Source organism: Dromiciops gliroides, chromosome 2 (assembly GCF_019393635.1).
Source record: "Dromiciops gliroides isolate mDroGli1 chromosome 2, mDroGli1.pri, whole genome shotgun sequence".
NCBI lineage: Eukaryota > Metazoa > Chordata > Mammalia > Microbiotheria > Microbiotheriidae > Dromiciops > Dromiciops gliroides.
In genome coordinates, this window is record NC_057862.1 from 390,156,693 (window position 1) to 390,169,062 (window position 12,370).

Here is a 12,370-nt window from a genome sequence, read left to right on the forward strand (position 1 = left end):
TACTTTCTTTGGAACTTTGTACAAATAAAAGAGCTTCTCAGGGCCTCAGTTCCCTCATTTGTAAAATGAGGGGGTTGGATTTGACGAGAACTCTAAGGTCCCTTCTAGCTCTCTTCCTACAAAAGCAAAAAAACCCCTCAAAAAACAAAAACAAAAAAACAGACAAAAGAATAAAAGATTTACTATGTAGCAGTGAGAGGTTATCTAACTGAGCTTAGATAGTGGAATTTTGTAGAAGACTCACTCTATTTGATTTCAGAGAAGTATTTGATAGCTTATGAGTAGTATAGAAGGTAGAGTTGAGACTTGGATCAAGAAAGTAGAGGATGTCCAAGTGTTGGGAAAAGGATGATATTGGGGGAGGCTAGGTGGCACAGTGGATAAAGCACCGGCCCTGGACAAGTCATCTCCTAACTGCTTGCTACCACTCTGCCCCAAGAATGGTTTTCTGCAGTTTCCAATTGGAAGGGGAGTGGAGTCTTTGAGTAGTGTCTGAGGACACTTGACACTTACTAGCTGTGCGACCCTGGACAAGTCACTTAACCCCCATTGCTCAGCCAAAAAAAAAAAAAGAAAAGAAAAGGATGCTATTGAAGTGATAAGAATGTCAAGATCAGGTATGTGGAGAGTTTGTATACTGAAAGAAAATGGGGAGGGACTAAGGGAATGAAGGTCAAGATGAGGTTAACCCTCAGAAACCATAATTCTCTTAGAAAAGATATGGGGAGTGGAAGAAGTGAAAGGAAAACAATGATCAGATTAGGGAATTTTGGAGGTAGAACAGTTTTGAGTGAGAATGAGGTCCAGAATTTGACTATATTTGTAGGTAGCTGAAGTAGTAGAGTGTAGTCATGATAGGCATTGAGAAGGTTAATAATCTATATGGATAGGGTATTAAAAAGACGTGCCGATTCCGTCTCAGTGAAGAAAAAGGAAGTAGGAAAAGTAGCCTGTATTACAGAGGGTTGTAAGAAATGTAGAGAGGAGAGCTAAGTCAATGGGAAGAGATGGATTGACTATAGGAGTAAGTAATGGAGAATGAAAAAGAAGCTTATTAATAACAAATTGGAATTCCAGATGGCATAGTAAAATAAATTGCCAGGAGAGAATAGGTAGAGGGCACAGTTAGGATGTATGGTGTTGAGAGAATGAAATAGAGGAAGAATTTGAGGGGAAGTTAATAGCAAAAGGTACTTGTGCCAAGGATATAAATCTGGATGAAATATGGAGAAAAGGAGCTTGAGAGGGGAGATAGAATGTGTTTAGCATTGGAGAAATGAATAGGAAGCAGGTAGAGATTGTACTAGACGTGGATTGATAACAGATTAAGTCAGAATCAGGATCTAAGCTTCTTAGAATTTGAAATCTGGTGGGCAACTCCAACAAGAATAAAAATCTCTATATTGGGTGGCTCAGAGTGTTAGAAGTTTGGTGCTGGTCTCATATGCTTGTGAAAGGTTAGGAACTGAGAACAAAGGACTTCCGATGGACACAAAGTTGTGCTCTTAGCAGCTTCACCTAGCCATTTTGTTCTTGCCTTCCCTACTTTTAAGACAAACCCTTTGGGTAAAGGGGTGGGGTGCTGAGAGAATCCTCTGTGCCTCAGACTTGAATAGTTTTCATTATTTGTTGGAATACAGCCAGTCCAATGTGGCTTGAGGGGGAGTTCAGATTGACAATCAGAAATTGGAGAATTAAGGAGGACTTTTTAACCCTAATTCATATACAAGAGTTGGACTGGTACTTGGATACTGCTAGCCATGAGGAAATTATTTCATAATCCAGTCTTATTCCAGAAGTGTGATCCCAGGATCTGACAAGACTCTGTCCCTATGAAGAACTCATTTTTCCCCTCTAGTCCAGTGCCTGGTTTTATGAGAGCCTACCTTGCTCACTAAAAGATATAAATCTTGGCTTCTGGACAATACACTTTTTTTTTGTTTGTTTTTTTGTGGGGTTATGGGGGGTTAAGTGACTTGCCCAGGGTCACACAGCTAGTGTCAAGTGTCTGAGGCCGGATTTGAACTCAGGTCCTCCTGAATCCAGGGCCGGTGCTCTATCCACTGTGCCACCTAGCTGCCCCGACAATACACTTTTTAAAAGAGGGAAACAATGGCAAAGGGAACTCTGCCATGTATGGAAAAGAATCTCCCTTCAGTTAGAGACTACAGTTATGGCCCAGTAGAGGGCAGCAAGGAGAATAGCCCAAGTGGAGAGAGAATAAAAGCGAAAGGGTGCAGAGGTTGGGAAGGGGGGGCAGTTGGGACACAACTGGGAGCAGGGCCAGCAAGAGAATAGCTGCTATGACATTACCAGACTCTGTACTTCATGTGTGCTACACGTGTGCTGGATTTACATGTTCTCTACACATGTGCCCTGCCATCCAGATTTTTCTGAGTCTCTATTCTTTCCACCAGCATTGTGTGGATTTTTAAAGAGAGTGTGCCCAGATTTTATGGGGGAATAGGCATCATTCAACTGTAGCAGCTATAATGCAAAATAGAATATAAGCACATAATAGACTTACAAAGAAATTACTGTGCTAAATCTAAGGAACAAAAAGTTATTTCTGTCTTGAGTGATGAAGCATTTCAACAAATGGAAATGGAGAGGAGATAAAAAGTGAAGGGAGGCTATCTCTTGGTAGGCTTCACATAAAATCCAGTATGGAATAAATGCTTCACTTCGTTTGAATTACTTTTGGATGGTTTTACTGAAAGCATTTTTAGGTTATCTAGCCATCAGTGATAAATAATATTTTTTCTTATATCTACAGTGGGCACTTGAAAGTGAATTCTGGTAATCCCCAATCTTTACTCTGCCCAAACCACCCATCAGCCTGTACAAAGAGCTTTAGGTATATGAGATCAGGCAAATTTAAAGTATGACTATCCTTCTTTAATCTCCACATTAATATGTTTGACCAATTACCAGTGGAAAACTTTGTTATAGCATAATATGATAGGATCAGTCTTATAATGTTTGTGGCATTATAATAAATTTTCATTGATTATTAAATGACAGCCATTAAAAAGCAAACAATTGGTGATAAACAAATTTTATACTGTGAATGGTGTTAACAAGAAACATTGCACAGTTTATGCTGAAATTGTATTCACTGAAGAATTTACCTTGTAAAGAATCAGTCAATAATAGTATTTAAGTTGAACTTTTTCCATAATGAGAGATAGAGGGAGGCAGTCGAAAAAGCATTAGACTCAAAGTTGGAGAATCTGGGTTGAAATTCTACCCCTGACACTTAATAATGTGACCTTGGACAAGTCACCTAAGATCTTTAACCCTCAGTTTCCTTAAGTGTAAAATGAGGCATTTGTACCAGCTGACTTATAAGGTTTGTTCTAGCTCTCAATTTATGGCTCTTATTTAATTGTAACCTTTTCAGAAAGCAAGAAAAATTTTGTGTGACACAGTTGAAGTCAACTAACATTACTCTTCAAAGATGTAAAATATTTTAATTTAATTTTTGTTTTTAACTTTTTTTTTTTGCGCGTGTGTGGGGGCAATGAGGGTTAAGTGACTTGCCCAGGATCACACAGCTAGTATATGTCAAGTGTCTGAGTCTGGATTTGAACTCAGGTCCTCCTGAATCCAGGGCCGGTGCTTTATCCACTGCACCACCTAGCTGCCCCCTAAAATATTTTTAAATATTTAATTCTGTATATATTTTCTGAATACACACTCAATAAAACATTTAAAGTGGTATATCCCCATTATGCCTGACTTTTCCAATACCTGATTCATTTCTGTATTCTCCAATATATTTTGTATCACACTTATTCTTTAGAATAAATCTTATGTATATCACAATTGAATTGATCAGAAATGTTGCAATTACATAAAAAAAAATTTTTTTCCCCCAGAGTCATGCAGAGTCAATTTCTTTTCTGCCTGTATGCTCCCTAGGTTTATTTGCTCTAATCTCTGCCAGTATCTCTCTTTTGTTTTTCAAATAATATTTTTTTTTCCTGGTTACATGCAAAGACAATTTTTAACATTCATTTTTTAAAAAAATTTATTGAAGGGGCAGCTAGGTGGCGCAGTGGATAGAGCACTGGCCCTGGATTCAGGAGGACCTGAGTTCAAATCCGGCATCAGACACTTAACACTTACTAGCTGTGTGACCCTGGGCAAGTCACTTAACTCCAATTGCCTCACCAAAAAACAAAAACAAAAAGAAAAAAAATTTATTGAGTTCCAAAATTTCCCCCTCCTTCACCTTTTCCTTCCCTGAGCAGTAAGTGATTTGATATAGGTAATACATGTTCAGTCATGAAAAACATATTACCATATTAGTCATGTTGTGAAAGAAGATACATAGGGGGAAAAACATAGGAAAAATATAGAAAGTGAAAAATAGTATTCGATCTGCATTCAGACCCCATCAGTTCTTTCTCTGGAGGTGGACAACATTTTTCATCATGAGTCCTCTGAAATTGTCATGGATCATTGTATTGCTGAGAATAGCCAAATCCTTCATCATTAATCATTATACAGTGTTGCTGCTACTGTATGCAATATTCTTCTGGTTCTGACCTGTTCATTTTGCATCAGTCTATGTCTTTCCAAGTTTTTCTGAAATTGGCCTGCTCATCATTTCTTATAGTACAGCAATATTCCATTACAATCATATACCACAGCTTGTTCAGCCATTCTCCCACTGATGAGCATCTCCTTGATTTCACTTCTTTGACACTATAAAAAGAGCTGCTATAACTATTTTTGTACAGATAAGTTATTTCCCCTCTTTTGACCTCTTTGGGATACAGACCTAGTAGTGGTATTGCTAGATGAAAGGGTATGCACACTTTTATAGCTCTTTGGGCATATTGCTCTCCAGAATGGTTGTATCAGTTCACAATTCCACCAAAAATGCATTAATGTCCCAATTTTCCCACATTCCCTACAAACATCTATCATTTTCCTTTACTGTCATATTAATCAATCTAGTAGGTGTGAGATGGTATCTCAGAGTTATTTTAATTTGCATTTCTTTAATCAATAGTCATTTAGAGTATTTTTCATATAGCTATAATTTAGCTTTGATTTCTTTATCTGAAAACTGCCTGTTCATTTATCAGTTGAGGAATGACATGTATTCTTATAAAATTGACTCAGTTCTTTATATATTTGAGAAATGAGGTCTTATCAGAGAAACTTGTTATAAAAATTGTTTCTCAGCTTTCTGCTTTCCTTTTAATCTTGATTGCGTTGATTTTGTTTGTGTAAGACCTTTTTTGCCTTAATATAATCAAAACTGTCTATTTTACATATAGTAAAGCTCTCTATCTCTTGTTTGGTCATAAATTCTTCCCTTCTCCCTAGATCTGACAGGTAAACTATTCCTTCCATTCCTAATTTGCTTATGGTATCACCCTTTATGTTTAAATCATGTACCCATTTTAACCTTATCTTGGTTTTTGGTGTAAGATAATGGTCTATACCTAGTTTCTGCCATACTATTTTCCAGTTTTCCCAGATATTTTTGTCAAATACTGCGTTCTTATCCCAAAATCTGGGGTTTTGGGGTTTATTAAACTCTAGATTACTATGGTCATTTACTATTGAGTCTTGTGTACCTAATCTATTCCACTGATTGACCTCTCTATTTCTTAGCCAGTTACCAGATAGTTTTGATGATTACAGCTTTATAATACAATTTGAGATCTAATGTGTCTAGGTTACCTTTCTTCACGTTTGTTTTCATTAATTAATTCCCTGTATATTCTTTATCTTTTATTCTTCCAGATGAATTTTGTTATGATTTTTTCTAGCTCTCTATAAAATATTTTTGGTAGTTTGATATGACACTGAATAAACAAATGCATTCAGGTAGAATTATCATTTTTATTACCTACCCATGAGCCATTAATATTTTTCCAGTTGTTTAGATCTGACTTTATTTGTGTGAAAAGTGTTTTGTAGTGTTCATATAGTTCCTGGGTTTGTCTTGGCTGGTACACTATCTTTCTTAAAAAAATAAATTTTGGGGGGCAGCTAGGTGGTGCAGTGGATAAAGCACCGGCCCTGGATTCTGGAGGACCTGAGTTCAAATCCAGACTCAGACACTTGACACTTACTAGCTGTGTGACCCTGGGCAAGTCACTTAAACCTCATTCCCCCACCCTCCCCCCAAAATGTTTTAACACATGTTTGTAACAGGGGTTTTCTTTTTCTTCTTTATCAATGACAGAGAAGTGGGAAGCAGAAAAGGATTTTTATTTATTGAAAAAATGAAATTTAATTTTAAAAATAAATGTTTTAATTTTTTCTTTTCCTGATATTTCCCAGTGACTCCCCCAATAGACTCCAATAAAGAGCTGCCCTTATAACAAATAAGTACAATCCAAGAAAATGAAACCAATACATTGGCCATGTCAAAAAATGGATGCTTCATTTCACACCTTCTATTCTGCTAATGTAGAAAGCATACTTCACCTTTAGTATTCTAAAATCACAACTGATTACTGCATTGATCAGTTACTGTACTCATTGTGTAATTGTTCTCCTGGTTATTTATCTCTGTAACAATTCATACAAATCTTCCCAGGTTTTTTATATGATCTCTCTTAAAGAGATCTCTGTGGTAGTATTGTTTTTGCTAGAGTTGTATAGTAAGTCACTGATATCCAGTATATCTCACTAATCCTAATGCTAAGTATAGAACATAATGTACAGTTGTTTTCTGGAATTGCCAAAGTATTTAAATTTTTTTCCTTTTTAGCATTTAAGTGAAATTATTTCTACAATTTGACAAAACATCCCTCAAACTTATTACTTCATTTAAAATGTAAAATTATATTAAGAATCATTTTTTCCAATTTATAATTGTTTTCTTCATGTGGTCTTGCTAAAATAAATGTCCTTTGTTCTGTTAATATGCCTGACGAGTGTGTATGTGTGTGTATGTATATATATACACACACATATATATATATCCATATTCTACAATGCTTTTTTATTGCTTTTCAGTAAGTTATATTTGGGACAATATATATTGTGAGTAAATTTTTGTTCCATAACTCATTTAACTAAAAATAAGAGAAAAACATTACCTTTTTGCACAGCTTTGGAGTTATGCAAAAAAGCTAATTTTTGCTTATGAGAAAATATGTTTAATATGGATATTGTTTAAAACTTTTATTTTGTTCTGGAATCTATTTATGGAGCTAATAAGCAATCTAGGATCACCACTGAGAAGGCAAGCCATATATATTAACTTTTAATTTCCTTCTGCATTTCTAGCAGTATTTCTCCCTCATCTAATCATGTAGTACTTTACATTCTTTTATACTCTTGTAAATGTTCTAATTTATATTTATTTCTGTATATTTCTTATCATGTTTTCTAGATTGTGAGCTTCTTAAGGACAAGAACCATGTCTTATATGTCTTTCTATCTCCCTTTCCTTCACTGCCCAGACTTTGCACATACATAGCACGTTGTACATAGTTGGTGTTTAATAAATGTTTTAGTCAATACATCTGTTGTAGATGTAATGTTTTATCAGCTTATCTACATGTTTTCATTAGAGCAATTGACTAATAAGCCTTTTGCTTTACAAGTTTTTCTGTATTAGATAATTGTTTTGAGATGTTTTGATAGGAGGAATAACACATAATTTTTTCTCCCAAAGAAATTTGGTAGTGGTTGTGCATATTCAGTGTGTCTTTTTATTTAATAGTTCTTAGCAACATTCTTTTCTGTATATAAATGATGATGAAAAAGTGCCATTTACTATCAAGTGCTTATTTTGTACAACATACTGGAAATCAAGCCAATCGGTTTCATAGCTCACACTTACTTGTGTCCTTTAAGATTTACAGACAGTGGGGTAGCTATGTGGCACAGCGGATAAAGCACTGGCCCTGGATTCAGGAGGACCTGAGTTCAAATCTGGCCTCAGACACTTGACACTTACTAGCTGTTGTGACCCTGGGCAAGTCACTTAACCCTCATTGCCCCACAAAAACAAACAAACAAACAACAACAAAAACAAAAAAGATTTACAGACAGCTTTACAGATATCTGATATGTAGTTTAACTACATAAACCAATTATTCTAATAAAATGAAGCTTTGTAATTCATTGTACACCTATTTGAATGTAAATATCTTTTTTGTGTCATTTTCAGGATTCACAATTGGTAATAGAAGCCTACAAATCGGGGTTTGAACCTCCTGGAGACATTGAATTTGAGGATTACACGCAGCCAATGAAGCGTACTATATCTGAAACTAGTCTTTCGAATTCCAGAGGGGACAGCAAAACAGAGCTCAAATTTGCTAGCAAGTCCAAGGGAAAACTGTGGCCCTTCATCAAAAAAAATAAGGTACTGCAGGTTTGAATTCTGGGGGTTTAAATACCCCTTTGTCTTGTGATCTTTTCAACTAAGATTTTTAAATGTTAAGTTTCAGAATATAAAAAAATGGATGTGTTGTTTTGTCACTTTCTATTTATCTTTAAAAAGAAGATTTCTAAATTGCGTTGCTTTTATTTATTGTGGATGGTTATGTCTTTGCCATGGCCATTTGTTTATAACTCAGATGCCATATGGTACTTACATTGTGTCATGCATACTAACACCCTAATTACTCTGGGCAGCTTTACATCACTATTTTCACATTTCTAAATTCTTAAAACCTGTGTTAACTTGGTTTGGGAAAGGGAATTTTGAAGAAATTTTCCATATTACTTTTATTGAACCATTATCATTCATTAACCCGCTTTTTGAACTCATGTTAACTTGTATCTGTGAAAACTTTTTTTTTTTAGTTTTGACAATGGGATGCAACTACATGGCAGCATTAACCTGGGGTTATAAAATATGATCACGGCAGTGTTTCTGCTTTATACTTAGGATAGTCTACGCATAATTCAGAAACACAAAAGATGATAAACCTTGCTGTTTTCTAGATAATAGAGTAATTTGAGTGTTTGGATAAATCTTCTTCTACTGATTTGTGTGAGTTCAGGTAGCTGAATACTATTTCTTTTTTTGACTTGTCCATAGAACTAGTAAAGAATAACTTAATGAAATGCAGTTTGCATGTAAAAGTCTGCATGAGCTTTTTATCAACTATTTCTTGCTGTTCTTTCCGTTGCTTTACTTACTAAACCTTCACTTTTGTCATCCTGTTTTAACACATTTTACACGTTTTCTTTTGGACCATGGCATAAATATTTAATTATTTGTGTTTTAATTGCTTTGTACTTCAAATATTATTTGATGCTTATTTTTGTTTTGTGTCTTCTTGTTTCTGGTTTTTACTCTCTCACTGCTCCATCTCTTATACGTAGCTTATGTCCCTTTTAACATCCCCCCATCAGCCCCCCCCTCCTCCCCCTGCCTCTGCCTCACCCTCTGCTGTTCCCAACGGCCCCCAGTCTCCCAAGCAGCAAAAGGAGCCCCTCTCCCATCGCTTCAACGAGTTCATGACCTCCAAACCCAAAATCCACTGCTTCAGGAGTCTAAAGCGTGGGGTAAGTTCTGCTCTAGATAGCTGTCTCTCTTGCGTGCTTTTGTTGCATATTCTGTTCTCTGTACTGAGTTTTGTTTGTGAATGACTATTGTGTTTCACTACAGCATCAAAAAAGTGAGAAAGAATAATCTATGATCAATTGTGATCAAGAATTTCACAGTGAGACCACAGAACACATACTTGATGTAATACTAGTGCATGGAGGAATGATTCTACTACTTTTTGCCAAAAGTGTATAAATAGACTTTAGTGTTTCACCTTGATCTTTACAAAACAGATGAACTTAGATGTTGTTTTCAAACCTAGTGATAGACTAGATGGGGTAGAATGTCACAATAGAATAGGAAAATAATTGTTTATTTAACTCAGTCTGGATATATATTCACTTGTCTATTCACTCTACATCTTATTAAACATCTTCTGTGTGTGAATCATGTTTGTCATCTGTAGCCCAGGATTTTAGAGAACTACTATAAATCACCATGGAGCAAATATTTGAGAATTTATTAAGGACTGATAGTGTACCTAATTATTAGAAAAAGATAAAGGCACAGCTCGTCTTTAAAAGAGGAAAAGGAGAACTGCCCTGAAATATATAATCAGTAGAATTTCAGATTAGACTATCCTAAGAATCAAATCATAGCTCCTGTAGCATTGACTGCATGCATGACATAATTGTAACCAGTCTTTTGCAATATGGTTAGCTCCAACGATGGATATTAATCCTATCCATCAGTAGTTAGTGTTATAAAATGATTGAATTCTATCAGTCCCAGAGAGAGGTTGTACTTCTATACTTTCCTCATAATTAGATGTAACTGTTACCAGAAAGAAACTTATTATCACCAGTGAATTGTTAATTGTGCATAGGTATTTCACCTGTTTAGAAACACTGGATTGAGACAGAGTAAAGCATTCTTTAAAGCTTACATTAGTTAATTTTCTGGTAAAGGATTAAAATGGTCACATCTTTATAAGAGAGAAAGAGAGAGCACCTTTTGTCTGAAAATCTCAAAATGGTTTTTTCTCATTGTGTAGTGAAAAGTACTGTCATGGACAATGTATTTGTGGACCTAGGTACTAAAAGGAGCAAAATAACTTGTGTCATTTAACACAACATAATAAATTAAGAAATTGAAATGTAAATTTTCCTGGAGATATCAAGGGACCAATTTAGGATGTGGAATTTGACTCTAAAGTATAAGATTATATTGTGTTCCATAGTTAACAATTGTGAAGAGGCAAGAAGCCCACTGGTTCGTGCCAGTTTTCATATTTTCTGCCTTCTACCTTCCCTCCCTGTCAATTGTTTCTCACCTTATTTGTCATCAACGAAATGCAGATATCCCATCATGGTGCTTTTAGATTGTTGAGATTTGATATTTGCTGTGCCTTCACTGTAAATCAGATAAACATTTTTTTTTAATAAAAGCTAATTACTGAGCTTATGATGAATACCTTCATAATAAGTATGATCTGGTATTTGCTTTTAATAATATGTTGCATTTTTATGCTTTCATACCATTTGTTAAATTGTACAAGATACTGCCTTTCTTCCATTGGACTTAATTGAATGCATTTGGTTTATGTGCTGTGTTTTTCTTTGCATGTCAAAGAAAAGTTCAAAAAGTAAATTTCATAACAATACAAGAAAGTGATATATAGAAAATATTATAATCATCAAAACCAAACATAACTTTGTAAAGAGTCTAATTTGCTTTCATTTTAAGAAAGGCAACATTTTAATAACTTTAATCTTACTAAGAGCTGTTGAAAAAAGAAAAACTCCAATGTAATCTCATTATTTATTTGACAAATAAGACTCAGCAATCTTTTTTTATTACCTAAATTTCCTATTATAAATGTTTTGTTGAATTGAAAACACATTTGGCAAATAGAAAAAAATTTGCTCTCTTTTAGTCACTTTGTTTTTCATTTTGAAAATTCAGATTTGATAATCTTTTGACTCCCTTCTCTTTGAAATTAAACAAGACATTAGAAGGAGCATGTTGCAAAAGAAAAGTTAGTAGGTTCCATTTGGGAAAATATCGAACAAGTCAAAACAAATTCATGAAAAATATTTTTCAGCACAAAAAAAAGTTAACATCTATTTACCTATGCAGTAATCTATAGAAACAGATTCTAATTACATTTTTTAGCTATTAGCGATTTTCCCTTCTGTAACTGGGATTGTAATCATTTTGATGATCATTTATATAGAAAAATCATCCGAGGAGAATTATGAACTCATGTCAAATTCCATTTCACGTGCATATTTCTCAGAATTGTAAGGTTTTAGAATTGAAAAGAACTACACAGATCATCTAGTCTGATCACCTCACTTTAGAGATGTTAGTCCATGCACTCATTCTACACTGATATCCAAAGAGATGATGGGATTTTTGCTAAGATCATACAAAAAGTGGCAAATAGAGACCACAACCTAGGTAGCCTGATTTATAATCTAGTGTTCTTACATTGCATACTGTCTCATTTTTACCACTACAGTATACAAGTCTTTCCAAACATTTATAGAACAATTGATTTCTTTCCTTAACAGTTTAATAAAATCAGGGAGTTTTGTGTTTTTTTGTTTTCCTATGTCTGTATGTGTATTTGTGGGTTTTTAAAGTGGGAGCTGTTAATTCTATCATAATGAAGTTGATTTCATTGACCATATTTTGTTGATTTGACCAACTTTCTTTATACATAAGGTGTGATACTTTGAAATCCTTTCATTGGTGTATCCCTAAACATTAGCCAATATTACTTCATATTAGGCAAAAGGTTAAACCAAAGTAAGAATAGATAAAATATTTTCTTTTGCTCTCATTGTCATGGGAATACATTGTTCCTTCTACATGTTATAA

General features: G+C 34.7%; 1 protein-coding gene across 17 annotated transcripts in view; it reads left to right on the forward strand.

The window, feature by feature from the left end:
* FNBP1 (formin binding protein 1) overlaps window positions 1-12,370 on the forward strand; it is a 182,910-nt gene that overhangs the window by 148,890 nt on the left and 21,650 nt on the right. For 7 of the 17 annotated variants that reach the window (XM_043982570.1, XM_043982568.1, XM_043982572.1 and 4 more), the window contains exons 9-10: window positions 8,153-8,350; window positions 9,319-9,501. In XM_043982570.1, the coding sequence (XP_043838505.1) occupies window positions 8,153-8,350; window positions 9,319-9,501 (381 nt within the window). The remainder of the gene's footprint in view (window positions 1-8,152; window positions 8,351-9,318; window positions 9,502-12,370) is intronic. The other 10 variants (XM_043982582.1, XM_043982584.1, XM_043982583.1 and 7 more) reach the window with 3 other exon arrangements.